The sequence below is a fragment of the Artibeus jamaicensis genome, unplaced genomic scaffold (genome assembly GCF_021234435.1).
Source record: "Artibeus jamaicensis isolate MK-2021 breed Jamaican fruit bat unplaced genomic scaffold, CSHL_Jam_final contig_490, whole genome shotgun sequence".
Lineage (NCBI taxonomy): Eukaryota > Metazoa > Chordata > Mammalia > Chiroptera > Phyllostomidae > Artibeus > Artibeus jamaicensis.
In genome coordinates, this window is record NW_026521861.1 from 18,187,354 (window position 1) to 18,214,902 (window position 27,549).

At 51.9% G+C, this 27,549-nt stretch overlaps 1 protein-coding gene across 1 annotated transcript; it reads right to left on the minus strand.

Annotated features, from left to right (window-relative positions):
- Window positions 1-16,489: 16,489 nt before the first annotated feature.
- NKX1-2 (NK1 homeobox 2) lies at window positions 16,490-19,023 on the minus strand. The gene is made up of 2 exons (XM_037159112.2): window positions 18,810-19,023; window positions 16,490-17,205 (listed from the first exon to the last, which is right to left on the minus strand). Exons 1-2 carry the CDS (start codon window positions 19,021-19,023, stop codon window positions 16,490-16,492), a joined length of 930 nt encoding a protein of 309 aa, XP_037015007.2.
- Between the last annotated feature and the right edge of the window lie 8,526 nt (window positions 19,024-27,549).

The window sequence follows — 27,549 nt, forward strand, 5'->3', positions numbered from 1 at the left end:
CAGCCAGAACAGATGGACGCTCCAAAATGTAAAGGTGGGGTCTGCTTGTTAAAGAAGTAATTTGAGCGCGGGCAGGCAAACCACAGGGGTGGAGAAGTTCATAACCTGGGGGCCTGCACACCAAGGGGCCATTGTCAACCCTAGGCCTAAAAGGAGAGGTTTCCAAAACCCACACCTGTGTGGGCCACAGTCATAGCGTCCCCTCAGGAATGGAGCTGGGCTGCCAAAGATTCCAACCTCCTTGGGCTGAGCCCACTAGGAAGCCAGAGACCTAGGGTGGCAGCCCTTTAAGGCCTGCAGGACAGCCTCCTGGGGCACAGCCAGGGTAGGGAAGGGCGGAGAGTATATGGGTAGGAGGACAAATGGAAGACGCTTGACATACGTAACCAGGTGAGCAGAAAGCAAGGTCACAGCTCTATGGTGAGGGTTGGAAAACGGTCTAGGCACAGAGGCAGAGCCATCAACAGCAGAGCCCAGGTCTGCAGATATCTAGAACAAGCCTCAGAAGGGATTCAGGCCTCCTGGACTCCATCTGCCCTAGACCAAGGTCAACTACTCCAATAGTTTATGGCCAGGCAGCCGTCTCGGGCTCAGTGAGAGTAAGCCTATGCCTTTCTTTCTTTCTTTTTTTTTTTCTATCAGTCCACTACCCTGAATACAGTGTGACTAACTTATTGGAAGTTAGCTGGTTCTGCCCAAGGGATCAGAGAGTAATCATTTCTCCATGTTCCTACTCTATAAACCTGGGCATGTGTGTAAAGCCAAGCCTGGCTCTTGGAATGATTGCAAAGCACAGAGATTCCAGCTTAGGTCCTCACACGTAGGCGCGGGTACTCCTGAGTTCACAGAGGTGTCATGGCACCCCCATTGTGAGTGGCACTGCATACAGGAGTGCGTTGGGACTTACAGATAAGGTACTTGCACAAAACCACTTTCCCAGGCAAGAAAGCACTGAGAACGCCTGGGCTTTATCTCTTCTCCCTTATCAGGAAAATGCAGTAGGTACAAAGAGCATGATAATATTTTATAGTTTCTCTGCTAACAGTTGTTTTTTCAGCTTCACGTGACCTTGGAGATATAGATAAGAAAGCAGCTTATTTTCAACCACGAAATAGAGCTGCTTCATTGGCATATATTTTATGTGTACAGTCTGGAAACACATAAAGACAGAACATACATGACCAAGATTTTTGAGCCTCTTAAGCTATTCATGGATTCCAGTAATTAACTCTACGGGAACCGTAAAACTGAAAGATAGAAAGACTGATCCCATAGCAGGTAGTCAACACCTAAATTAATTTCATCAGTTCATTCAACACAGGCCCCTCGAGCCTGTGCCTGATGCCGCAAAGGGTTTCGCACCAGGTCTGAGCATGTGCGACTCCTAAGGAGGGAGACATGGAGGAAATGCTCCTTCAACAGCTGTGAACTCAAATCCTGCAACCTTGACCATCTGAAAAAGCTGCCACTATATTCAAAGGGAAAGAATTCTTGATTTTCTTATACAGGCAACTGTCAGTTATTCTGGGACCAGAAAAACGACTTAGGGATTATGCAGGCCTCTTGCTTTTGATTTCTTCCTCATCGTCCAACTTGTTGCTACTTGTTATTATTATAGCCTGCATACGCTTAAAGGAAGATCCAAGCTGACAGCCAAGGAGGAAGTCTGGTAATGAGACTCAGCTAATTGGTGCTGGGTGATTTTTACCCAGCACGAGAAAATACTTCCCCCCCCCCAGGTTATATTCTCTCTAAAAAGACGTCTTCCAAAAAAGACTCAGCACCATACAGACTCCTGCCTCCTGCCACCGCCATACTGGGGTAGGGCAGCCATTTATATCTGGAGGAGAGTGAACTTAAGGAGAGTGGACTCCTTAAGTCCAGCATGGCGGGGAGCTGGCAGGAGCAAGTGAAGCAAAGGAGTGAGGAGAATTGCAGAGGGATAGCAGTTAAGTTCTGAACTTAAGTGCGGATGGGGGATCATAGGCATTGATTCGGAAATTCTGCAGGCAAATATTGGTTCTGGTAAGAGGATATGCCTGCCAGGAGTACTTACCTTCTCTCCCCGGGGGGCAGAACCTAAGAAGGTACAGCTCCTGGCCTTCCTTCCCCACGTGACATGCTCCCCGACGCCCTGGGCCACTTAGCTCTACCTGGCCACTTGTCTCGGCACTGCCCACAGTCACCTCTAGCTCTGTCTGTATCTCATTCTTCCCAACCAGGCTCTCAAGCCTTGAAGGCCAAGCCTCTCTTGCAGGATTTTTATGACCTCCCGGAACCCATCAACATGTTGCTTTTAATAGGAATTATTCCTCCACGTTTGTCAGTACTTATCTTTGTTCCACAGGGCAGGAATTAGGGGCAGAGCAAGGGGCCCAGTATGAGAGGATGATCCTGGGTTTCCCAAACCTCCCCACTCCTAGAAATAGTAACAGTAACCTTCCCACTCCTAGAATAGTAGAGTAGTAACAGTAACAGTAATAGTAACTCCTAGAATAGTGATAATAGTAATAGTAATAGAAATAGTAATAGTACCATTCACGTGAGAAGGCCCTAGAAGCTTGGGTTGAAGAAAGGAGGCTGCATCCTTGTTGTCCTTGCTACTTGTCTAAGTGCCAAAGGAACGTCGCCTGCGCCGGATGAGTGTACAAAGGTGTGTGCTGGAGAGAAGGGGCGGACCAATTCTTAGCGAGGGTCAGGAGATCTGGAGTAGAGCTGGGTCCAGGGCGGGGGGCCCCTGAGAGGACCGATGACTATAGACGAAGACACCGCACCCGGAAGGCGGAGTGGAGACAGAACAGAAAATACCAGAAGCTGGACGGAGGCAATCCAGGCCTCTCCGGCTCCCACGGCTGGAGGTGGGGTCAGCTGAAGCCAACTCAACAGCACAAGTTCAAAAACAGCTGTGGCCCAGGGAGCCGAGAAGTTGGCTAATTCTTGATATTGAAACATCATAAATATGTTACTTTGAATATACGAACTAGAGATGTAGGTGCATGATAGATTTTAAAGCTGAAAAGCTTTAAAGACCTAGTCTAGCACTTTTAAAGATAGGAAAATGCAAGGTCCCACCATAAAGGGCCCCAGCCAGGCGGACGAAATTGGTGATAAGGGAGCCAGGAAGCCAGGGGTTCCGTTCCGTCATGCTGTGTGCTCCAGACACTTGATCAGCAGGAAAACATTTCAACTAAGAACAAAAAAGGTTAAAGTGAGATTTTTTTTGACAGAAAGTTAAGTAGTGAGTCAACAGCAGCATTTATTTGGAAAATATTTACATTGTTCATTAACTTCAAAATAAAATAAGAGAAACCTCAAGTACTAGTTAAATATTTGCGGTCTTATCGACTCGGTGTGTTTTGCAATGATTTTTTTTATTGATCGTGTGAAGGCTACCTCTGAGTGCCAAAAGTTAAAAAACTTCTGTTACTTATCTTCAAAGAACTTTGATTCTGACTCTTTTTTGTTGTTGTTGAACTGCAGTAAAAATAACAATAAAATTAATTAATTAAAAATAACTCAAAGTTTTCTCCTAAAATTTTTAAAGATTTTATTATTTTGTTTTTAGAGAGAGGGGAGGGGAAGAAGGAAGGAAGGGAAACATCAGTGTGTGGTTGCCTCTCATGTGTCCCCTACTGGGGACCCAGGTCCACAACCCAGGCATGTGCCCTGACCGGGAATCGAACCAACGATCCCTTGGTTCACAGGCTAGCACTCAATCCACTGAGCCACACCAGCCAGGGCTCTTGTAAAATTACCATCATAGATAAATTGGTTTTAAATCTTTTTAAATTTCAAAGTTAAAGTCTATTAAATATATATAACATGCTATACTAAATGATCTCATCTGTGTTGAAGACACCAAGTTTATTTTGGTCAGAATTCCGCCATGAGTGGCTCACGGTTTTGGAAAGCCCGGTCACAGACAGTGACGCCAGTCCTGGCATTCGAGTCACCGGTGCATTTGTGGCTGTCACTTCCTTGTTAGAGGTGATGTTCTTTCTCGTCTCTTTTGACATAGATTCTCCCCCAGGAGGATTTTAATTGGAAATGAATTAAATCGCCCTGGCTGGTGTGGCTCAGTGGATAGAGCACCGGCCCACGAACGAAAGAGTCACCCATTGGGCCAGGGCACGTGCCTGGGTTGCCAGGTCAGGCCTCGGGTTGGGGGTGCGAGAGGCAACGAGTCAATACTTTCCCCCCTCTCTTTCTTCCTCCCTTCTTCTCTCTCTAAAAATAAATAAATAAAGTCTTTTTTAAAATGAACTATATCTTTAAATTAGGGCTGACAAATTATACTTCCTGCCACCTCAAGTTTGATGTATTGAATTGATTCAGCTAATTTACTTTTGTTTTCTGATGTCCGAATCCGTTTCAATATAGATTAAACCAGCCAAAGGCCTCCACTACGTTAGTCTGCCTGTTCCCAGTTCTATGTGGAACTACACAAGCCGGGCCGCCTAGGTCACAAAGCACCATCGAGCTCTGAGAGAGGCCACCAAGGAATCAACTGCCGCTCCCGCCTTCAGAGCGGTGAGTCCGACCAATGGATGCTCCAGAGCGCCGGCATCCAGACCTACAGACGCTAAGATGTGGGTTTCAGCATCAAAAAAATCCAGAAGTCAATCCTGACTCCACCACTCCTTAGCCGGGCAATGAGAGATCCCCTAACCCTACCCCGTCCCCCGCCCCTGCCCCCGCCCCCACCAGCTCACTTGCCCATCTTGTAAAGCAGGCAGATCCCTGCCGCTCTGAAACACCCAGTCACTTCCAAGTCACCCAGCATCTCAAACCATGAGTGGCGTGCCACGTCCAATGCTAACCATGTCATTTGACGAAGTCATGGCATGGGAACTACGACTTCACAGAAGCGTGTTCCGGCCAGGTGGACGTGGCATAAGTGGATATATGGTGTTGATTCTGTTCTTGCTGTCTCTTGGTGTTCTGACATTTACTTTTCTGATAATTTGGAATCGCCTAGAAATGATGGCCATTCTCAGAGCTGATCAACAACTAGGTCAGACTGAGAACTATGCCATCTTGGCCTTTCCCCAAAATAATACCCTCTCTGGGGGCCCAGAGGAGGAAAGGCCCACGATGTCCAGTGAGTCCAAGGGGAAGAATGTTTCCTTCCCTGACCCAGTTAAGCAGATGCAGGACAAGTTAATACTAGGCAGCAGGGAGCCAGAATTACCCAGACCGCTCCCCCCAAGTTAATCCCCTCTAATGAAATAGCTCCTGAATATCTAAAAGTTGTTGGAGTAACAGTCCCTCCTTTACCTTGAACGGGAATATATATTAATTAGAATTTAGTAGGCAAAGAAACAGGAGAAGCTTGTTAGATACTATAAACTATGCACATAGATACAATTACCAAGGAGTTAGAGTCCATAGTACATAGAGAAACATTTTGGACAGAAAGCTAGATAGCTAAGTTAGACATCACAAAGGCCTTATAATAAATTTCTTAACTTCTGCTCGGTCTAGCGTACCTTTTGCCCCATGCCAAATTCTACACCTTTAATAAACATAAGACATTCAAACTCTGTACATAGAGCTATTTCGAATTATCTGATTAATGGCTCTCCTGGTCAAGACAATTTTTGTTTAATATAATTGAAACTATGGAAATTCTTGTACTTTTCCTGGTTACCTTTGTATTGATTTTTTCTGCTTAACTGATCCTGCTATACACCTGCAAATGTTAATCACTACCTAAAATGAAAATATAAAAACCTGCTTGTACTTGCAATAAACAGAACAGAGCTTCACTGTCCTTTGAGGCATGTTGTCGTCTGTTACCCAGCGCTGACGCCTTACCCCACCTTCGGGAACCCCTGGACCCTGCTGCGGCTGGACCGCGGCAGTGGCATCATTATTTTTATTCGCAGTGATGAGAGGAGATTATCGTGCAAGTCCTCACCATCATGTCCAGTTCGAATCTTCCCTCTTCTACAAATTGCTACTGAAATCTGTGTGGACAAAAAGGGGTCACACACCAAACCTGACAAGCTCAGGGGAGGCTGGCGTGCTGGCCTTACAAACTCAGAGACCAAAGGAACCGCCTAAGAGGGTCTGCGATTCACTTTTTAACTAAAAGCCGTTTCTTTCACGTAGTCATGTCCTAGGCTAGAACCTTCCCTGACAAAAGTCGCTCTTTACCTGGGCTGAGCCTGTCTGTTGTCTGCATCTGTGATAACACCCCTTTCGGATGTCAGGTAACTTCCCCTTTTCCAAACCCCTGGGTCACGGCCACCAGAGCTGAGACCGCACATCCCCTGGCGGTTACAGTCACGTGTCCATTGCTGAGTGTTGTGTATCTGCCCTCACCCTCCTCTCTAAGGAAGTATGTCTATCATTTTACTTTTCACCCAATCCCAGAGGTACCCCCGCCCCCGCCTCCCTAATCTGCCATCAACGGGTTCCCTGTAACCCTCTCACACCTCTTCTTTGGATTGTATAAAACTAGGTGCAACCCTGCGGCTTTCCAGAGCATTTTCTAAATCCACTGAGGTTTGGTTTAACAGCAATTGTTGTCAGTTTGACTCAAATAAACTCAAAAATTCTTACAGGTTGGGATGTTTTTACCTCGACATCCAAGGAAATCACATGTACTTAGAAAGCTAGAAAACTGTAAACTAAGAAGGCAACAAATTTAATTACTTTGATCTTCTGGATACATTTTATTTAGAAATGGCAACTTCTTTTTGCTGTCGAGGGAAGCGTCCCTCAGCTCAGAAACGTCCTCCTCGGGCCAGAGTTCTCTGCGCTGCTGCCGGAGTCCCGGAAGCTCCACTGGCCGGGTTACAAGTTCGGAGCTGGCCTGCTTCTGGTCAGAAAGACACTTTGGCAAGGGCTTTACTTGTGTGTTCATTTTCCCAAGGAAACTCGAGATAAATGCAGGGGCACAGCCCAGGGCCCCACCGGGCTGCCATTGAGAACAGTTTCAATTCTCTCCGTTCCTTCCGAAGATTGATACTATAGAAAGAACTTTAAACACCTTCCAATTACGTAAAGTATGTAGCTCTTTTTTTTTCTTTTTTTAGAAACCTATCAGGCTACTTTCTGCTCTGCCAATATTTCCGCCCCCGGCAACTTCTTTTTGTTTGTGAATAGTTAATGCACTGGTTTCATTTATGAATCAAGGCAAATTGGAAAGAACGCAATTGGAAGACTTTCCCCCTGCCCACTGCATGCAGCCCATTTCCACACCACGGATGGCCCCTTAGAGTGAGTGGTTTCTTGTGTGTCCTTCCAGTAGTTTTTAGTGGAAATAGAAGCAAGTGCTGAGGCAGGATAGTAAGAAGCCAGGAAAATTCCTTGGCAAGTGCAATAGGGCAAATGAGATAGAGCGGAACAAAGGCCAAGCAGTTTACAGACACAGAAGTCACCTTCCTGGAGGTAACACCTGGTCTCCATTGTGTTTCAGCTCCAGGTGCAGGAAAGCTGCAAAACCAGGTGGGCGACTCAAGGGCCAGCTGCAGTGATGGATGACCCCTGCCCGGCGACTGGCCAATCAGTAGAGACCTCAACTCTAAAAGATCACACCTGGAGAACGGATGAATATTCTACTGAAACTCACCCCTGAGGCCTCCCCTGAGATTCCCGCCTGCAAGAGAGAAATGCAAACACTCAAAACAAAAAGCCTCATTCTCTGGTTCTCACCTCCCTCCGGATAGCAGCTTGTCTTATTTATGCCCCCACTTATTCCTCCACTGACACTTGTCTCCTAAACTCTAAGGGTCCCCATGAAATTGCAACCAGGAGAGCAATGGGCAGCAGCAGCTTGTCCCTGGCTAACCCCCTGAATCTGTCCCCACGGCCCCCTTTTCTTCGACCTCCCAGTGAGCTAAGGCAGCCCTGCCTCAGCTCTCCCGTTGCTTCTTCAAAGCTAGGCTCTTCCTGTGTCACTGTCCCCAGCTTTAAAAAATGTGACCCCCTAGCCACCTGGACTCATGTTGCGAAATCTTTCCTACATGAAGTCAAGAACCCACACACCACCGGCTGGCCCTAGGCGGACCCGCTTGGGGCCAAGCCCCCATCTGGTGCCAGTACAGACACCTGTCACTGTCCCCCACTTTGTAGCATCTGCGCCAGCAGATTGTGTGTGTTCTTTGTACCTGGCTGCTTCCTGTGTTCCAGAGCCCTCAGTGTCAACAGGAGAGATTGCCCTCTGCCTTCCGTTTATCGCTGTGTTAATAGCCCTGGATTACCAGACGCTGGGGTTACTTTGAGTCTCGCTCTGCGTATCGCAACAGATAACCTCATCTCCGACCTCTCAGGAAGGCAGGTCTGTAGGTCAAAGTCCCAGAGTGGGGTTGCTGGGTCAGAAGACCGGCCCACCTTTTCAGTTTCAGCACATCTACACTCAGGCTGCAGGAGAGGAGAGCAGGCTACTGCCTGTGTGGTCCCAAAGGACGAAGTCAGCGCCGTTTTCTATGGCTGGGGCACCATTGTTGAGCCGGCCTCTGCCCTCAGTAAACACGGCTGCCAGTTTGACTCTTCTGAACTGGCCCCCAGGACTGGCAGTCACTGGAAGCAAGAACAGAACTCACCTCTCCCTACACACGCAGGCGGAAGAGAACTTGGAAACAAACAGCAGCCTTGGTTACAAGGCCCCCCGACAGCCCAGGGGCCATGCAACATCAACCCCTCCCCCAACCTTTTAAAATCTGATTGTAATCCAATGACAGCTCAAAGCCCCCACCCCTCACTGCTGGTGCACCTCCCCACACCACGTGCCTCTCTTTTCTCAGAGTGAATAAAAACTTCATTGTCTACACGTCCTTATTGTGACCTCTTTCCCAGCCTGTGTCGCCGGCCACCCTGACGCAGTCTGCAGGCCACGGCCAGTGTGCCACCAGACGGTGAGGACACAGAGAGGCGTTAGAAAGCTGAGGGCAATCTGCCATTGCGGTGACGTCCAAGTGCACGGTCACTTCTCCAAGTAGTTGGTTTTTATTGATTTTCTCCATCTGTGACGAATGGAAAGAAAAAATTACTTCTGTCAACGCGAGGGCCACTCAGACCTGTGGAGAATTTTTATGAGTTTATTTGAGCCCCAAGGACGACAGTGGCTGGGAAGCAGTAAACCTCAGCAAGCTGAGAAAATGCTCTGGAAAACCGCAGCGAGGCACCTTGTTTCCCACGGTGCAATCCAAAGAGGGGGCGGAAGGGGGTTGCGTGGAATCCACTGGGGACAGATTAGGGAGGCGGGAGGAAGCAGAGTGGGGGCGGGGGCGGATCTGGGATTGGATGAAAGGTGGAAGGGTAGACGCGTACTTCTTCACCCAGGTGGGTGTGGGCAGTAACTGTCAACAATGAACAGGACAGCAGCAACAAGGAGGGGATTAGTGGGCTCTGCCTGGGCATCTTTCTGTGCCCAGAAGCTGCCAGAAAAAGGGAAGTTCCCTGACATTCCAAAGGCATGTTATTACAGATCCAGAAAGACAACAGACAGGTTCAACTCAGGCAAAAAAATGACCTTTGTCAGGGAAGATTCCAGCCTAGGACATGACTACGTTACAGAAACTACTTTTAGTTAAAACGTGCGAGTCACCAACCATTCTAGGCGGTTACCCGAGGTCTCTGAGTTTGTGAGGCCAGCACGCAGGCCTCCCCTGAGGCTTGTCAGGATTAGCATGTGGACCCTTTGCATCCACGCTTCTACGGCTATGCAAAAGTCATAAACAACTTTTGTATAAATGTAAGATTTCCTTTCAAATCATTTCAAATTCAGTAACATTTGTTACCCAAAGCTTTAAAAAAAAGTTGTGGAAAAATAGGACTACTCCTAAACACCAAAAAATAAAACAAAATTAACCAAGAAGTAAAAAATTTATTTCAATCATTTGACAGTAATGGGTTGAATACGAACACATCCTGACGGGGGAGATCAAAGACCCACAACCTACTGGATGCGTCACAGGGACAGGGAGAGAGAAGGAGAGTCTGTCCCGGGTCAAAGGAGCAGGCGGGCGGACGATGAGACCCACAAAATGCAGTAGCAGGTGCTAAGTGGGAGGGGGGCAGGGGGAGTGGGGGGGAACCTTCCCTGCAGAAGGGCCTGGCCTTCTGGGCAGAAAAGCAATGTCTCGAGAATGGTCCTGTCTGCCAAAAAGTGGGAGGAGGGTGTAAGATGAAAGAGGAATGTGCAGGAAGGAGATGTCAGAAATCCTGTTTAGATTTTATAATCTCATCCTTTGAAATAAACACCTTTTTGCAAAGTAAATACTCATTGATTTTTTTTTAGGTATACAGGTTAAACAAATACATATATTGGGGGTGCAGATGCACTGATTTTCTTTTCTAAAAGGTATGAAATCGGAAGAGTTGAAAGATCACGCACTAGGTACGAGGAAGGCCTCGAGGCAGGGATAGGCTGCCTTGCGCCCGGGGACCCAGTGCCTGACGCACAGCCGGCCCGAGGGATTCTGCGGCTCGAATCAGAACCCACCAAGGGCCCAGCTGCTTCTTTCTGCAGGTGTGGTTGCTACATACTAAGCTTCCCAAGAGAGAAAGGACAAAATACCATTTTTACGCCCTGCCATGAGCTGTTGTTGAAACGTAATGCTTTGTCCTTCTAGAGTCCAAAGACAAAGTGGAAATCAGCTGGCAGACCAGATGACATGGGCCGGTTCTTCATCGGCACGTGGGAAGCGCGGGGCAGAGCCAGTTCGTGGGCCCAGGGTTTCTGTGTGAAGTGATGAAAAGTTCGGGAACTAGATAGAGGTGATGGTTACACGAAATGGTGAACATGCTTAACTGCTGTTACCAACGAGTTGGGGTTCTTGTCTCCTGATATAAAAGAATTTAGACCGGGGACACCGATAAAAGCAAAGGCAGATTTATGGAGGCTCTGCAGAGGGCGAGAGCACTGAGTAGGGCCTCAGATTCCGTGCCCTAAATGTGGGGCTGGGGGGTGGAGGGTTTATTGCTTGGGAACACAGAAGTTGCTGGGGTTAACCAACCAGGGTGTAGGTTAGCACCCTGGCTGCACATAGGCTTCTTCCTGTTTTGGAAGACTGATGTTGGAGTATGTGTCAGTGAAGCAAAGCATTCTGGGATTGGGCAGAACTTATTATGGGATACAGGAAGAAACTTTCTGAACCTTGTACTGAGTTTGTCTGTGTGGCTTAGCTTTAGGTCTGAAAAACAAACTTAGAAGAAGTCAGAGTAGCTCCGGGACCATTGTTTTATAGCTGGCTATTAACACTGCCTGGTTCTGCCAGGGCTGGATATGATGGGGCAATTTTTCAGAATGTTTTATTCTAGCTGTTTCAATGCCACTAAATCAAACACTTACAAGGGGTAAAATGGTCAATTTTCTGTTATGTATATTTTTCCACAATTACAAAAAACAGCGTTTCAAAAGATGTAGAAGTGTGATTCCCATGTGAGGTGTTTTGATTAAGTCAGCTTGTGAATTCATCACAACAGACAGGGTGCCCTTGTGGCGTCTCCAGAAGCACTCCTGTCTGCAATATCACCTAGTCGACTTCTTGGGAAGGAAGCTAATTTCTAATTAGAGATCTGCTTGAATGTTGACATCTTTAACATCCTTAAAAGGATTTTATCAAATTCTTGCTTTGAGATATGTGGGTTTGGTTGTGGTTTTTTTCTTTTGTTTGTTTGGGGTTTTTTTGTGTTTTTTTTGGATCAAAGAAGAGTTGGTTAGTTTTTTTCTCCTTGTATAGATATTTATCAGAATTAAGTATTCTGAATTCTTGGGAACTTAGAGTAATCTAGTCAGCTATAATGATGTATCAAAAAAAAAGAAAGAGAAAAAAGAAAAGGGAAAGTCAGATGTGTAAAACTAGTATCCCTTAGAAAAGTGCATTAGTGGAATAATGTAATTTTAAAAAATTTTTTGTTTATTAATTGAAAGAGAGAGAGAAGAGAGAGAGGGAAGCATCAGTCTGTTTTCCCCTTACTGATGCACGCATTGGTTGATTCTCGCGTGTTCCCTGACCGGGGTGGGACCTGCAACATCGATGGGTTGGGACGACACTCCCGCCAACCGAGCTACCCGGACGGGGCTGGAGGAACGGAATTTTTGAAAGAGGAACAAACCATCCTTTTAACAGTTATTTTAGAAACCTTCTGCACATTGGTGGTCGCTTTAGACCTCAGGAGTAGGGACTTCGGACCGTGCTGAGTTCCCCCAGATCCAGCCCCTCTGACCCAGGACAGGCAAGTTGTACCGAAGCAAACAGGACCCTCACCCCTTTTGTAAATGTATTAACGGCACACAAACGAAAATGAATCACCAAGAGGGAGTCAAATTTTTTAAATGGTAGCTTTACAAAAGTGTCCGCTCGGCTCTGTCGTGTGGACTGTCATCTCCCGTCCCCAGCAATCCCGGCCGGGGAGGACCTTGCTGAGGCCACTGGGTGGCCGGCAGCTGCCTAGGACGACTCTGCATTTAAAATGCGGTCCTCACTTTGAGGCCAGTTCCAAACCCCTTGGTTACCTAAATGTGTGAATTTATAATTTGGCAGGAAGAACTGTAACACTTACGGGGGTCACACTGTGTGCCTGTGAGAGGCTTAAAAAATTAGGGAACTAGCCCGAGGTTGCAGTGGGTGGTGGAGACAGAGCTGTGCACTACCGCCGTTGTCCTGAGAAGGGCGGGGAATGCAGATGTAATCTTCCCTGCACCTGGGACCCCCTTTGCCTAAATGAATTCCCATTGCCCAAAACAGTTGCTAGCACAGAATGGGGGCAGGAGGCTGGGGGTGAGTGGGAGGGAGGGAAGGAGGAGGAGCTACAGCACACGCTTTCTTTCTAGGACTGACTCTGACCTGCAACGGTCAGAATGCCCGAACAGCTCTGAGATCGTTGTAACAGGCTTTAATCAGATGTCTTGTGTGGCTGGCAAGCCCACGTCCAGTCTCAGTCTCCCCTCACCCCCCGCCCCCGGAGTTATTAGGCCCAGGTCTCAGGCTCTGCTCTTTTCTCCCCAGCTCTGCGACCTTGGGCAAGTCAGATACCCTCACTGAGTCTGTCTCCCAGGTAATGAGGGTCACTTGGGACAAGGCACCTCTTCTCTGAGACTCAGTGTGCCCATAAATGAGGGGCTTAACCAGTGGGCAGAGATCTGATGAAACACGTTGGTTAAACAGACACCCAAGTGGCCAGTCGACATATGGAGAGACAGGCAACTTCATTCCCCATCAGGAAATGAAAATGGAAACCACGATGCAGTACTGCTCGTACCTCCTGGAGCATGGGATAACAAAGGTGGGCGGTCCTCAGTGTTGGGAGCTGCTCCCCTTGGTCTCCGCCGCCAGGCTCCTTCTGGTTCACCTCCCTCTGGAGGGGTCAGGGGGTACTTTCAGCTTCTCTGAGTCTGTGTCTTCCCACTCCTTAGATTCTCAGACACTTCCCTTCAACTGACCTTAAGGTGGAATTACATTTTTAAGTGTACTTAGCTTTAACTGAAGAATTTCTTATGTTGGCCTACTCACAACTTTAAAAGCTAGTTAATAGATTCTTACAAGTTATTTCTCTTTTTATTTTTTAAAGAATTTATTTATTTTAGAGAGGGGGGAAGGGAGGGAGGAAAAGAGGGAGAGAAACTTCAATGTGTGGTTGCCGCTCATGCATCCCCTACGGGGGACCTGACCTGCAACCCAGGCATGTGTCCCGACTGGGAATCGGACCAGTGACCCTTTGGCTCACAGGCCAGCACTCAATCCACTGAGCCACAACAGCGAGGGCAGTTCTTATAAGTTATTTCTAAAAAGGCAAATAGACTAAATTGGTCCGTGCCCACACAGTGGACAGAGGGTCGCTAAAAACTAGGAATGCTCTCTACTCCCTCCTTGGCTACATCGTTTCCAATGGGAATCTACAATAGTCATTTTTAACGCCAGAAATCTATGACTAGTGGGCAGCCTAAGTCTGAAACATTATGCACCAAGCCCTTTATGGGCTATTAAGAACTTGTAAAGTAAGTGTAGGAGTTAATAAAGCCTTAGAAATCTGGTAGGTGGTTGTAGATTTAATTTGTAGCCACTAATAAAAATCCTGTAAACATGCTTCCCTTTTGCTGTGAAGTGGCCCTAACGGTGTGTTTGTTTGCAACATACTGTGGGCAAGGGTGGCTACAATGTGTATCTCTAGCCATGGCCTAGCCATGAAAAGGCTGGCTTAAGGAAGTGGTGTTGGGGTAGGAACAGCCTCTCTTGGTGAATGGTAGCTGGTTGGGGAGACGGGATACATCTACACAGCCTCTGATAATGAATCAGTAAAAACTTTGCTAACAGAGAGCAAGAAATAATTGCAGGAGCGGTGGTTACAAAAGAATTTATTAGACAAACACACTCATAGATTGAGTCTAAGGATTTGGTTGGAAAGCCACGGGGCTTTTTAAAGCAGCAGAAGCCCAAAGTCACGCATTTTCAAACATTTCTCTGTTAAAATCGGTGGAAATGGGAGGGGCCAGGAAGGATAGCATCCCATGCCGGTCCGCACACAGGTGAGCCCCCCTCGCTTCCTAGACCCCTGTCTAACCGGAGCCTGTGATTCTGGTACCTGAGAAGAATGAAATGTTTCCCACTTCTTACAGAAATTCAGCTTCTTCATTACAGATCGTGCCTGTGGACACATGAACTGGCATGGAATGTTGCTTTCAAGAAACCAGCAAATAGTTATTGAGGGAGTATTTATCAACACGCAAAGGGAATAAAATAATAGCCTCGACTAGAGTGACTGCATTTGTAATCTCATCTCTCGACTGTGTTTGAGGAAGTACGAAGAACACTTTTCTTCTTCAGGACAGAAGAAGAGTCTCATTAGTAAATAATATGTAAATAAATAATATGTCTTTTCATATCTTGTGAGTCCCATAAATGGAGTCTTCGTTTAATGTGAGAGAAGGGGGGTATTTTTCTATCATTCTGGATCAACGTGGAAGTTGATATTTCAGGATGACAATAGTGTTCATAATACCAAACAGTGTGCTTTTACTTTAGAAGAAGTCATTGATCATTACATTTAATTATTCCTGGCATAGGCCACCAAGAACTAGCAAGGGATATGCTACCCAGGTGGGGGTCAGTGGGCCTCGGCCAAATGAAGGTGAGAACGACTCACTCGTGACCTGGTCCAGGTTTCTGAGAGATGGGTTGCAAACCACATCACACAGGAAACTGGAGGAATGGCATTCCCAACAAAACTGGCAAGAGAATTTTACAGAAGAAATTACTTTGGGGGAGATCATAAGAGCAGTCAGTGGTGAGAATGCCCGTCGAATCCATCATGAGCATGTTTTTGATTCCACAGTCGTTCTTTATACCCAGGAAGCATTTCTTTCGCGCCCCTTGCCCCCTATTGCCCATTCACCGGGTCATCAAGGAGTATCTCTTTGAAACAAGAATTGCTTTCCCATCAGAATCGAAGACGACGCTGGGAAGGTGTTGAATTTGTGCTTTTAAAACATAGTCCAATTCGTGTATGTGCTTGAAGAGCCAGCCCTTCCCCAGAGCTGTTCGCCGTCGGGGGGCCTAGGAAACGCTGGGGTAGATGCATTAGCCAGGACTGACGTTTTTTCAGAGCGTCAAGTCCTGCCAATCAAAATAGGCCGAGTGGTCCATCTCCTCCCAATAAAACCGCGGGGGGAGATGGGCCGTCTCAGGGGCGGACCTTGAGACTTCCGCCCAGCCGCTGGTCCCTGCATTGCTGTGTTTCTGTGCGTGGGGCCGTGGCTGTGCCGTGTCAAAGCTGCCCGGAGAACTTGGCCAAGCCGCGCCCACAGCGTCCACCTGGGCAGGTGAGCCCAGGTACGGCGACGCAGATGTTCTGGCACGAACTTCTGGTCTTGACAGAGACAGAAAGTTCCCACGGGCTCGGGAACAGCCTGTAGAGAGTCCGTTTGGCACAGGAATTGTGCTCAAGTCCAAGTCGTAAAGGAAGGTCCAAACACGCTGAGTTTTAGGCGTTTAAAAAAACTGTCCACTTCACAGCTGCAGAGCGTGTGCTCCGGGACCCAGCTCGGCCGGCTCCGTTCAGTACGTGGGCGGGATCGCTGGGTTGGGGCCAATTGTAGGTACGAAAAGGGGAACAGCCGGCTACGACGAGGGAAAGCTCCTTACCCCCGAGTGAACTAAAACCTTGGAGCATTCCGTCCCAGGTGCGAGCAGCTGGCGGGCTGGAGGTCTCGGCTCCCTGGCCTCCGCATCCCCGCGGGTTGTGAGCCCGGCACCCAACACCCAGAACCACAAAAGGAGCCCTGGAGCCGAATTAAGCCTGACCGAGAGTGAAAATCCAGGTCGAGAAGCAAGAAGATTTGAGGACATTTTAACAGATGTGGACTGGGTGGTTCAGGGGGTCGGCGCCGCGGGCGCGCGCGCCACTGGGAGCCTCTCTCTACCCTCTGGCAGCGCCTCGCGCGGCTGGCTGGGACGGGCGCAGCAGGAGGGGTCACTCCCCGCGCCTCAGCGCCCCTCCGTGGAAGTGGGAACCTCACAACGGCGCCACTCATTCGGCTTCATAGATGAGGGGCGTAGAAAGGGGTCAGGTAGGAAGGACCAAGGAAGGGAGCGAAGGAGCCTCCGGCTGCTGCGACGGCTGTCAGCGGGAAGGAGGAGGCGGCCGGGAAGAGGACGTTGGCCGCGGAGTAGGAGGGAAAAGTCTGGAAGGGCAGTGGGCTGGGGCCTGGGGGCCCCGGGCTGCCCCCAGTGCTGCCGCCACCGCTCGACGCTGCCACCCCGGGAGCCCCGGGCTGGGGCGCGCTGCCCGCTGCCTGCGCGGTGCCGTCTGCGCCCGGGTTCTGCTTCTTCCACTTGGTCCTGCGGTTCTGGAACCAAATTTTGACCTGCGTTTCAGTGAGGCTAAGCGACAGCGCGAGGTTCAGGCGCTCGCACACAGACAGGTAGCGCGTGGTGCGGAACTTGTTCTCCAAGGCCACCAACTGCTCGTAGGTGAAAGCGGTGCGCGCGCGCCTCGGCTTGGCGCAGCTGGGCTCCGAGCGTCGGCGCCGGGGCCGCGGGGAGCCCGGCGAGCCCGGGGAGCCCGCCAGGCCGCCCGCGCCGCGCTCCCCCGCCGCCCGTGTCTCCGGGGAGAGCGGCGGGCCCGCCTGCAGGCACGCAGCCCGCTCCGGTCGCGAACGCCTTCCCGCGTCCTCCGTGTCCTCCTCCTCCTCCGCCTCCTCTGCCTCGGAGCCCTCCAGAGGGGACGCCGCCCCCGCGCCTAGGCCCGCAGCATCTAGGGGAGAAGGGACCGGTGATCAGAACCCCGGAACCACCAGGCCTGTCCGGATCCCCAGGCCTCCATCGGGTCCTCCCCAGAGCACGCAGCTCTTCTCCCAATCCAGCCCCCAGCGCATCTTAGCAAACCCGACCCGCGACCATACATCTCTGCAAGCCCTTCCTGAAGTCAGGGTTTAGGGGTGCAGTGCCCCCTTGCCTTTTACTCATCTGTCACCCAGTAGGCGTCCGAGAAGGGTATTTTGAATGAGTGACACCCTGCATTAAGAAAAAATAGTGACCTTATTGGACAACCTTAGCGGGGGAGTCGCATCAGTGCGCATTAAGACATCAAGACGCCAGGTGCGTTTAGGGCTGTGTCTCCCCGGTCGCGAGAGCCCGTTTGGTTTGGGACTCCTAGCAATTAAAAAGAAGTTATTAAGCCCCCTCCCCCTTCAAAGTGAAATCCCCCTTTCCCATCTTCTCTCTCCCGCTGTGTTAATAGAGTTTCAGATTTGTGCGGGACTGGATCGATAGATGTCATCTATTAAAGGTAAGTTTTAATCGAACAATATTAGGATCAGACAGGGAAAGGGGGTTTGAAGTCGGTACCTGCAAGCTGCGGGCAGGAGATATGCAGGCGCCAGTAATAGAATATCGATCATGGGATGGGGAGAGGGGAGCGCGGCCCCTCGGAGAGGCGATCCTAACAATTACCAGGCTGACCGCCCGGGCTCCAGCGCAGCCGCCAGAGGCGCCCGGGGCCCCAGACAATCACCGCCAAACTCGGGGAGGGGAAGCGGGAGGACGCGGGGCATCCCGCCCCTCTCGAACCAGCTTCCCTGACCCTCGGCAGCCCTCCAGGGAGCCTCGTGCCCACTCCCCACCCAGCGCAGCCCTGGTGCCTTTGGTCCTTCTTCCTAGACACCAACTTGCCCGGACCCCTCATCAGGTGTCCACCAGAGTTAGGCGCGAGGCAAAAGGGTTTCAAAGAGAAAGAACCAAAAGCCTCCCATCGTCCGTTCCCCACCTTCGGTGAGCAAGTGGAGCAGTGGGGCCTCTGCAGGTGTGTCTGGGTACAGCAGGGAGTGAGCACTCGGCGGGAAACCTGACCTGGATGCTCACTAAGACCTCGACACCTGATTAGGCCTCAGCACCCCCATCCATAAAGTGGGGGTGACATTAATGACACAGTCCGGCAAGTCCTGAAGTTTTCTGCCTTTTCTCCCAATCTCTAGCCCAGGTCCTGGCACATGGCGGGAGCAGTAAATGCCTGATACATGAGCGAGCCTGGGGAAGGCGGGGCGCTGGGCATCGGTTTCCACCGCCCGCAAATCGGAGGTGGGATGCTTATGCGCTTCGCAGGTGAGCAGGGATGGAGCTTTGGTGGCAAATCCCTCACCTGGGATCCTGGAGGCCTCTTTTCTGCCTTGATCCAATTCCAAGACAGGGGCTACACCGTGTCCCGTGGGCCTTCTCCCTTTGGAGAAGACTCCGCTATATGCCACTTCCCAACCGGGCTGCCCCCACACCCCCTCCCAACTCCCCACCCCACGCACAGACACCTCTCCGTGGCACCAACTGAGTCGGGACTCCCGGGCCCGGGGCTTCTCGAATCCTTACCAGGGGTCTCCGGTTGGCGGGCCTGGTCCCCCGAGTTGGCGTCCTTCCCCGCTTCGGCCTCCGCCAAACTTTTCTTGGCTTCCCGAGGAGCGGGGCGCAGGGCCGGGAGCGCCGCGCGGGTGAATTTCTGAGGGTCCAGGATGTCCAGGACGGAGAAGGAGATCCTGCGGTGGGAGGGAGCCGCCTTGGCCCCGCCGTCCTGCCATGCCAGCATGCCCGCCGCCCGCGGGCCGGAGGCCAGCAGCGCGGGGTCCGGGGTGGCCGCGCGCAGGCTTGTCTTCGTCTGCGCCTCGGCCGCGGCTCTCCAGTCAATAGGAGGGTCGGGGCGGCCAAGTGAAGCTGGGGAGGGGGGCGGGAAGGCGGAGCGGGGAGAGAGCAGCGGGGGGCTGAGCGCGGATTGGCACTCGCGCGGCCCGGACCCCGCCACGTGCAGGGCGCGCTCGCAGCGGCCCCTAGACCGCTCCGCGCGGCACCGGGCGGCGAGCCTCGGCCAGGGGAGCCTTGGTGCTCCCGGTGCGCGCGCCCACGCGGAGAGCGCCGCCGGCTCCGGCTCCGCGCGCCTCAGTCCAATCCGCAGGGATTACCGGTGTCAGGGAGCCAGGGAGGGGGGGCGGGCGCTTTCATCCCCGGGACCCCCAACAAACGCACACCACCGAGCTTGCGCCCTCTCCCCAATGCGCCCGCCTTTGCACTGGGGATGCGGTTCCGACCAGGACTGGTTACCCCCAGGCAACACTCAGCACATCTTCTGACGCGCCGGCGAATCGTGGACAGTGACGGCCTCGGACCCGGCCACCGCGGATTTAGGCCCAAGTGTCCACACGGTTCACAAAACGCTCGGGCTTTCTGATCCCACTTTATTGTCAGGATTCTCAGAGCATCCCTGTGAGGTGGGCGTGGCCTCGCAAGGCTATTCCAGTGTTAAAGATGAGGAAATTAAGTTTCAAAGATGAGTATCAAGTTGTCGGGGGGGGGGTGCCTGTTGGTTGGTGGCAGAGTCGAGATTCGAACTCAGGACTTCGTCTCCTGGACCAGTACCCGATTCAGTACATCCTGCTGTCTCAGAAGTGGAGGAAGAAGATTCCGCCCTGTGCCAAGGCTTTCCCTCCCCCCGCCCCCTCAGGGGCTTTGGGGAGATGTCCTAGCCCCACCCCCACCCCACCCCCAGGTGGTCCGCTACTATGGAGACTTTGGCGGGTCTCCGGCTCAGAGCCAGGTGAGCCGGCCGAGAGTGACTACCTTGATCGCTGACACACCAAGCTCAACCCTCGGTGCCCTTCAGCCTTCTCCGGTCACAGGTTTAGTCATTTGCAACGGAAGTTGGGTCTCTGGGAACGAGGTTGTGTCTTTGACCTCCATCCCTCCCACGCCCGGGAAGAAAACGGTTAAAAGACATTTGCCTGGTTTGAGTCTGAGGTCCAGGGACAGAGAGGACTGAAGTGGCCCCACTCGCCCCACCGAGTCCCGTGGCACAGTGAGCATCAGTCCGTGGGGGAGCGTCCACCAGTCGCCTCGTCAGAACATTCCTTTCTCCTCCGTCACTCGGGGAACCGACCCTGAGCACGAGGCGTTTATCTGGTTTGTCTGAGGCTTCTCCTAACCACTCCGCCCAGAAGCACCTCTAACGCTTCTGTCCTTTCTTCCCCACCCCATGGGGCTTTCAGACAATGGCTTGGCCATTAATATTGTCCAGGCAGGTAGAGTCGGAAGGGGGGGAGAAGCCTCATCAAAGTGCTGGGGCTGCGAAGCCCATCTGTTACTCAAGAGTGAGCCTGACAGGCCAGCTCCTTGTAGCTTTTCTCATTCAAACCTCCCAGCTCCTCCCAGAGGCGGCCACGGGATTCCCTGGGGACTTGAAAGCCCCGCCGAAATTCAAGCCAGCCCCGGTCCTAAAGCGAAGATGGATTGTGCTTTAAAAGGAAATCAGGAAAGGAAGTGCCCTGCCCAAGCCCACTGGACCACCTCCCCCCGCCCCCTGAGGGAATGCCCACCTGTGAAAACCAAAGAAAAGGCCACCCTGGACTCTAACGGTGGCACCACCAGGAGCCTGGATTGCAAACCACAGACCTGCTGAAAACAGTGTTACTTTGTATCCTGTTCCGACTGCTCTTCCCACCGGCTCTCCCTTGGTTTGTTTTCCTCAGCCCGCCTTTCCTTTCTCCCTCCTTGCCCAAACTGCTCTCAGCCCCCTTTTGCTTTTTAACACCCACGTTTATATTTTTTCAAATTGAGGTTCTTCAGGGGAGCTTAGACGTAGATCTTTTTCGGGTAGCTCTGAAATGGACGTTCGTGGCTTCCCATGGTCCCTCTCTCCTCTGTCCACCTGGAGAGACCTGGAGGCCATTTTCACGGGCAGCTGGACTAGCGTTCCAGAGTCCACCCCAGACCCCCACTCAAAAGGACCGGGAAGAAGGCCCCAGCCTGGGTCATCTTCATTGCGCTTTATAAGTTGCCTCAGCATGTTTTGTTTAAATGATATGAATTCTCTTTCCTTGGATGAGTCGTTTTCCTTTGAGGTCCACAGGTGTTGAATGTAGAAAAAGGAGGTGAGAAAAGAAAAGCAACAAGCTGGGGAGTCAAGAACACATCAGGGCCCTGTGTTTTAAGACACTGTATCTCTTTTTAATATTTACATTATTTCCATTGTTTTTAAAAGATTTTACTTATTCATTTTCAGAGAGAGGAAGAGAAGGAGAAAGAGAGGGGAGAAACATCAGTGTGTGGTTGCCTCTTGCACAGCCCAGCTGGGGACCTGGCCCGCGACCCAGGCATGCGCCCTGACCGGGAATCGAGCCGGTGACCTCAGATTCACTGAGCCACACCAGCCAGGGCTGTGGAGTTTCTCTTGTACCTTATCATCTCTGTATTTCCAATGTGTTCAGTGACCAGCTTCTGGGAACAGGTGACACAGAAGAGACAGAGGTGTCACCCCCCAACACTGAAGGGAAAGAAAAATTCTCCCTCTTACTCACCCAACTTCCAGGGAACCGCCCACCCCACTAGCACAGCCTCTGTTCCCCTATTTGGTGAGGAGAGAGGTGGCTTTGTGAGTGACCGGGAGGCAGTGAGACCTTCCGGAGGCCCAGTTTGGCGATGTGCCGACTTGCCGACGTCCTCACACCTGTATTTATACCCAAGGTACTTTGTGTGATAAATGTACCCATGCCCGGCAAGCTGCTTTCCCTCCGTGCAGGGGGCTGACCTGTTTTTCCAGCGCGGCCATTAAAATTCCGCCCGAGTGCTGTCTTTAAATTGCCTTGATGCAAGGTGGGCTCCAACCCTGACCTGTCCTGATGGCGAGTGAAGGCTGTAACAAGCTCGGGATCAATATTCATAGCGGGTGTGCTGAGCTGATAACGCCATCCAAGACAATGTCCACCATCGGTGCAGACAGCTGAGATATTGCACCATTAGGGATGTTGTGTTAAATAACCCGATCCATTTCTGGGTCTATTTAATGAATTTCACAGTTTAGATAGTATCTGTAAGGAGAAGGCAAAAGGGCCGTTCAGGAGGCGCTGATGCAAATCAATGGTGCCCTGAGTGCTGAGCTATTTCACAAACAAAGTGGCCTGTAATTCCAGTGCAGCCTTGAGGAGCTGCTGCCCAGCCCCAGACCGGTGTTAACAATGGGAAGAATTTGCCATTGGTGCGGTGGAGGGAGAGCAATATTATGAGCCCCATTAAAGCAACTTAGATACCATCTCATGTTCCTGAAATGAAACACAACTGAAATTCTCTAGGTGAAATCCTGTGATTTGGGCCAGCCCACAGGGCAGGACACATACGCCAAGAGACAGCTTCATAAGGCACGGTGTGATGACAAAGGGGCAGTCAACAGGGGGGAACAGCCATGTGGGCATCCGGGTCGCTCATCACCTCTGCCAGCTCTCCTCAAGTTGTACCGACGCAGTCGGTCTCCGGAGCCGGAGGGGCAGCTCTGGCCTTCAAAAGGAAACGACCAATAGCAGCAGACTCTGTTGGTAAATGTTTGCTTGACTCTCGTCCCCTGGTTGCTGGAGAGTCCATTCGCAGTCAAAGGCCAGCCTTTTCCATGTCCCACCAGGGCTTTGAACTCTGTCTGCCGAGCAGAGCAAGGATTCCTTTTACAATCCCACCTTGGAGACTGGGGGGAACGCTCAGCCTTTCCACCCACCCCCGGGCTGGGACGTTAGAGAAAGTGTCTAGTCAACCTGTTTTGCTTTTAAGAAATTAGTGTTTCTCTTTGGAAATCAACAGCTTTTTTAGACAATCAACATCTTTGTCTCCCAAGTGCCCAGGAAGCGTGAAAGAAGGTGATGGGGCGACAAGGGGTTGTACTGGGGGGCAGAAGACATGTCAGTCGCTCCTGATGATGGCAGTATTAACAAGAACAGCTGTCCTTTCTGGGGCACTTGCTCGGGACCAGTTGGCCAAGCTTTTTGCTCATTCGGGGGTTATTTTAGCCCTTTTCGTGACACCCACAAACCGGTGCTATTTCTATTCCCAATCTGAGGTTGAGAAAACGGAGCTCAGGTAAGCGGCCCCAGCCCCTACAGCCAGGAAGTATCGGTGAAACAGATTTGAGCCAGCCTGGACGTTGTGCAGTAAAGGAAGTCCCATTCCTTCCCAGGGGTGCAATCCCACTGCAGCTGCGTGTGGAGTGACTTTCCTTCAGAGTTGCCGGTGTGGCTGGGGTTTGGGAGAGGGCCTCCGAGACAATAAGCAGCCGGGCACAGCCGGGGTGCAGCAGGACACTATGATGCAGGTCTCAGAACCAAGTTCGGAAGCTCCCACGTTCAGTATTTTCTAACGTTTCCAGGTACCCCCAGGAGGAGCCCAAGAGGAGAGAATTGTCAGCCCAGCAACATTGCTCTGGACATCTGGAAAAGTAGATGTAATTGGAAGAAAAAGAACGGAGGGGGGGGAGGCCAAGTGACAAGCTGAGGACAGACGAGGAAAGAACTGGTGAAGGACGGGGCCAGAGGAGTAGGGACCGGGGGCGATGTGTGTCGTGTTACCGCGGCACCAGACTGTGGTGTGTGCAGTGTGGAGACAAGAGGGGACGGGGCTCTGCAGGCATGTGAAGTGCCTGCTTCCTGCTTGAATGGGGGCCAGTATGCTCGGTCTCTTGGGTGGTCTCCCACAAGGAAGGTGTCAAAGCCCCCTGTTCCCCAAATCGGTGCTCAAATTTCGTGTGTTCATCCTCTTTTCCCTTGCCTCCTAGGCTCCCGCCTTGCCACCTCTACAGGCCTGTCACCTCCTACGGTGTGCAGACTGTGGCCCTCTGAGGGCCGGGCCCTGGCCTGAATGAGCAAAGCCAGCGGAGCCTGGCAGGCTGGAGGCTGGCGCTCCCCGTCAAGTGATGCTGCTACTCCGCCAGTGGATGGCGGCCTCGTCGGAAGGCTGACGGGCACTGCCAGGTCTCCACATGGGCCCAAAGAGACAATCATGTGACATCTCCAATGTTTTAAATGCTGCAAACCGGTTCAGAAGTTGAAAAACAGGACATCAGAAACACATCTGCAGGTCACAGGTCCGCCACCTCAGCTGTGTGTGTGTGCCCAGTGACCTCAGCGGACTCACTGTCCATGGTGTTTCCGTGGCTACTGCAGCCCTCGGGGTGGAGATTAAATGCCTCAGCATGGAACCTAAGGTTCTTCATGCCGCAACCCGCTGCCTGTGCGGCCTGTCTCCTGGGCAGCCTGTGTTCGTGGGAGACGTCTGTGAGTCCTGCCCGCAAGTGCTACCTTCTCGGAGGCCATCTCCCGCTCCACGGTCAGCGGGCCGTGGACCATGCCTGGCCTACTGCTGGGCCACTTAACGCTGTCAGCTCGACCAGGTGAGCTGGACCAGTCCCATCCCTGTTGCAGGGACCCAGTCAAATCCCGGGGGCATGTTTCCTGCCAGTGGTGGGTGCTTGAGCTCCACAAGCAACGTAAATGAAGATGGTGTGACTGTTGAGGGGCTACCTGAGCGCGGAAGTCATGAGGAAGCAGAGACTCTGTGAGAGCTGGGAGCATAGGATAGCCGTTCGGAGTGGAGAAGCCGCCGTGTGGGGCGGACGGGTCCACCAGCAGCAGGCGCTGCCTGAGGTCCGTTCTCCTGGAGCCCGGCTGTGGTGGGTCCTCTGGGTTCCCTGGCACCTGTCTGCACCCTCACAAGCACCACTCCCCACTCTGATGTGAGCCCTGATTCGTCAGGGCTCTGCAGGGAGACGGAACCAATGAGCTGTGTGGGGACAGTTACTGAGATAGAGCTGGAGCTAGACACAGAGGGGGAGGCAGAGGTGAAGAGGGTTTTTAAAAATAAGGAACCGTGCTCACCATCACGAAGGCTGGCAAGTCCCGGCTCTGCAGGGTAAGGTGGCAAGCTGGAGACCCAGGGGAGCCAACGGTGCCCTCCAGTGTGAAAGCTGACAGGCTCAAGACCCAGGAAGAGCTGGCATTTCAGTTCAGGTCTGGAGGCAGGACAGAAGCCATTGTCCCAGGTCAAAGACTTCAGGTGGGAAGAACGCTCCCTCCTGCTCTCTCCCGTAGCAGAGGGTCAGCCTTTTGTTCTCTGCAGGCTTTGAGTGGATTGGATGGGGCCTGCTCACAGAAGGGAGGGTGACCTGCTGTGCTCAGTCTGCCAACTGAAATGTTAATCTCACCCAAAACACCCAGAATTACAGAATTTGACCAAATATCTGGGCACCCCATGGCCCAGTCCAGTTGACACCTAAAATCAACATTCACACGCCCCCAGAGGGGTTCTGGAACGTCCTAGCAGCTAGAAGAGCCCTGTGTAGAACTCGCTGTCACACCTGTGCTGTGTCACTCCCGCCCGTGCTCCCTCCATCCCGTGCCTACTGGGGCCTCCTCCATCTCCAGATCCCCCTCCTCTTTCCAAGTGCTTCCTTCTGCGAGGTCTCCTGCTTGTCCAGGCTGCTCTGAGTGTTCCTGCCCGCAGGGCCCCAGGCCCCACCAGCCTCAGTGGATGGACGTCTCTGGCTTTGGCCTGATCAGTATCCTTGCCCCTGTTTCTGGTCCGGGTGGTCTGACTTTGCTCAGATCTCCCATAGCGGTGGGCTTGCCCAACAAGCCCCCCTGACCCTGTGGCCACAGGGTGGGAGTGGGCTCCTGAAAGTCCCAGGAGGCTCTCCCCCATGAGAATCTGGAGCAGAGTGATGCAGGTTGGGGCTTCTTGATCCTGGCAGCCATGCCTGAAATAAGTTGTCTGCCATTTCCCACCCCTGGAGCTGCTGGTTCTGGGCGCTCCTGAGGTCTGTTGTTCCGCATTCCTCTCTGATCCTGTAAATTTCCTGATAGCCTTCCCAGCTCCCCAGAACCTGGTTCTGCACTTCCATTAGCCAGGGCCAGGAACCTGGACTGGCACGGCCTTTGTCACACTGTAGGGATACAGACTGGTCCTTGGACTGCCCCAAAGTGAGGGCACACACAGCGCTTTGTGTCCCTTAGCACACTGGCAATGAGCAGGATGAAGAGTTGAAAGGAATAACTGGAGGCCCAACAGCGTAAACCCGAAGCCCCACAGTCTGATGAAGATGGATTGGAAACCCCCACCTTCCAAGGTGGTAGAGGCTGCAAAGAAGGATGGGGTCCAGAAATGTTGTGATCTGGCTATGGGTTTGCAGTGGACCCAACATCCTTGGGGAAAACCCCTGCATTGGTGGGACAGCCTGTGTTTATAATGGGCCGTCCACGCTGGGCCACCAGGCTCATCTCTCCACTTCACGATCCCCGGCTGAATGCCATCTGCAAAGTTCCCCTTGCCGTGTGTGGTAACATACACAGAGGTTCCGGGGAAGAGGACCTGGACATCTTCAAGGGGCCATTCTGTCAACCACGGTCCTTGATTATAGAAAGTGATTTGCTCAATGTGAGCTCAATGTTAGCTCAATTTGCTCACACACAGCGCTCGCGGAAGAGGGGGAGCTGTGCACAGGCTCACCGGCACGGGCCCAAGTGCCCGGCCTCCTCTCCCTCCGGCTCAGCAGGGAGCTAAGGCCCGGCCATTCTTCAAGGTCCGCGTCAGGCTGCCCCTCTGCTCAGGAATCACTGCTGGGCTCCGTGGCCCACGGAGCTGATACCCTTGGCTGTGACTGTGTCACCCATGGGTGCTTGGCACAGGCTTGGTCAGTCACCCTAAAGGTGCATGTCTTGTTCTCTGTCCACTCTTGACTCAGAGGCCACAATCACCCCTTAGGCTGTTTTGTGCCCCAGAGCCCACTGAGCCCACACAGTAGAAGCTCAGTGCATGGGCACAGCCCGTGGTGTTCATGTGGGTTCTCCAGCTTGATTCACTCAGCTCCTGCACCACAGCACCTGGGACACTAACACTGCATTTCCCAGACTCCCTTGCAGGCCGGACTAGGTTCCACCAAGTCAGATGTGGTGAAAGCGAGGTGGTGGCCACAAGTGCAGAAATAATCTTTGAAGGGCATGGTGGAGGGTAGATTTGGTCCTTTGGGGGCTGTACCATCAGCCTGACAGTACGTCCCTGGCATCTTAGGAGCCAAATGATGGGGCAGTGGTCCCAATGGAGCCCTGCCACTGGGCTGTGTGGCTCTTGGTTGTGACATACTTGAACTTGATTCCCCAGGCCCCTGAAAGTCTATAAGCTCCCAATGCCCTTTGTAAACATGCCCTTCTAGCTAGAGTGGTTTCTCTTGTCTGCAGCTAGGAACTGTGGCCACTGTGAGGCATACTGTTCTTTTCTTCCCCAACCAGGTTGTGAATTCCCCAAGGGGCAGGAGCTA

What these genes read in the sequence shown, in the direction of transcription:
- NKX1-2 (XM_037159112.2), bottom strand. Translation starts at nt 19,023, where the DNA reads ATGCTGGCATGGCAGGACGGCGGGGCCAAGGCGGCTCCCTCCCACCGC. An exon ending in CCGCCAACCGGAGACCCCTG is followed by an intron (nt 17,206 to 18,809) that starts GTAAGGATTCGA and finishes CTTCTCCCCTAG; the next exon opens with ATGCTGCGGGCCTAGGCGCG.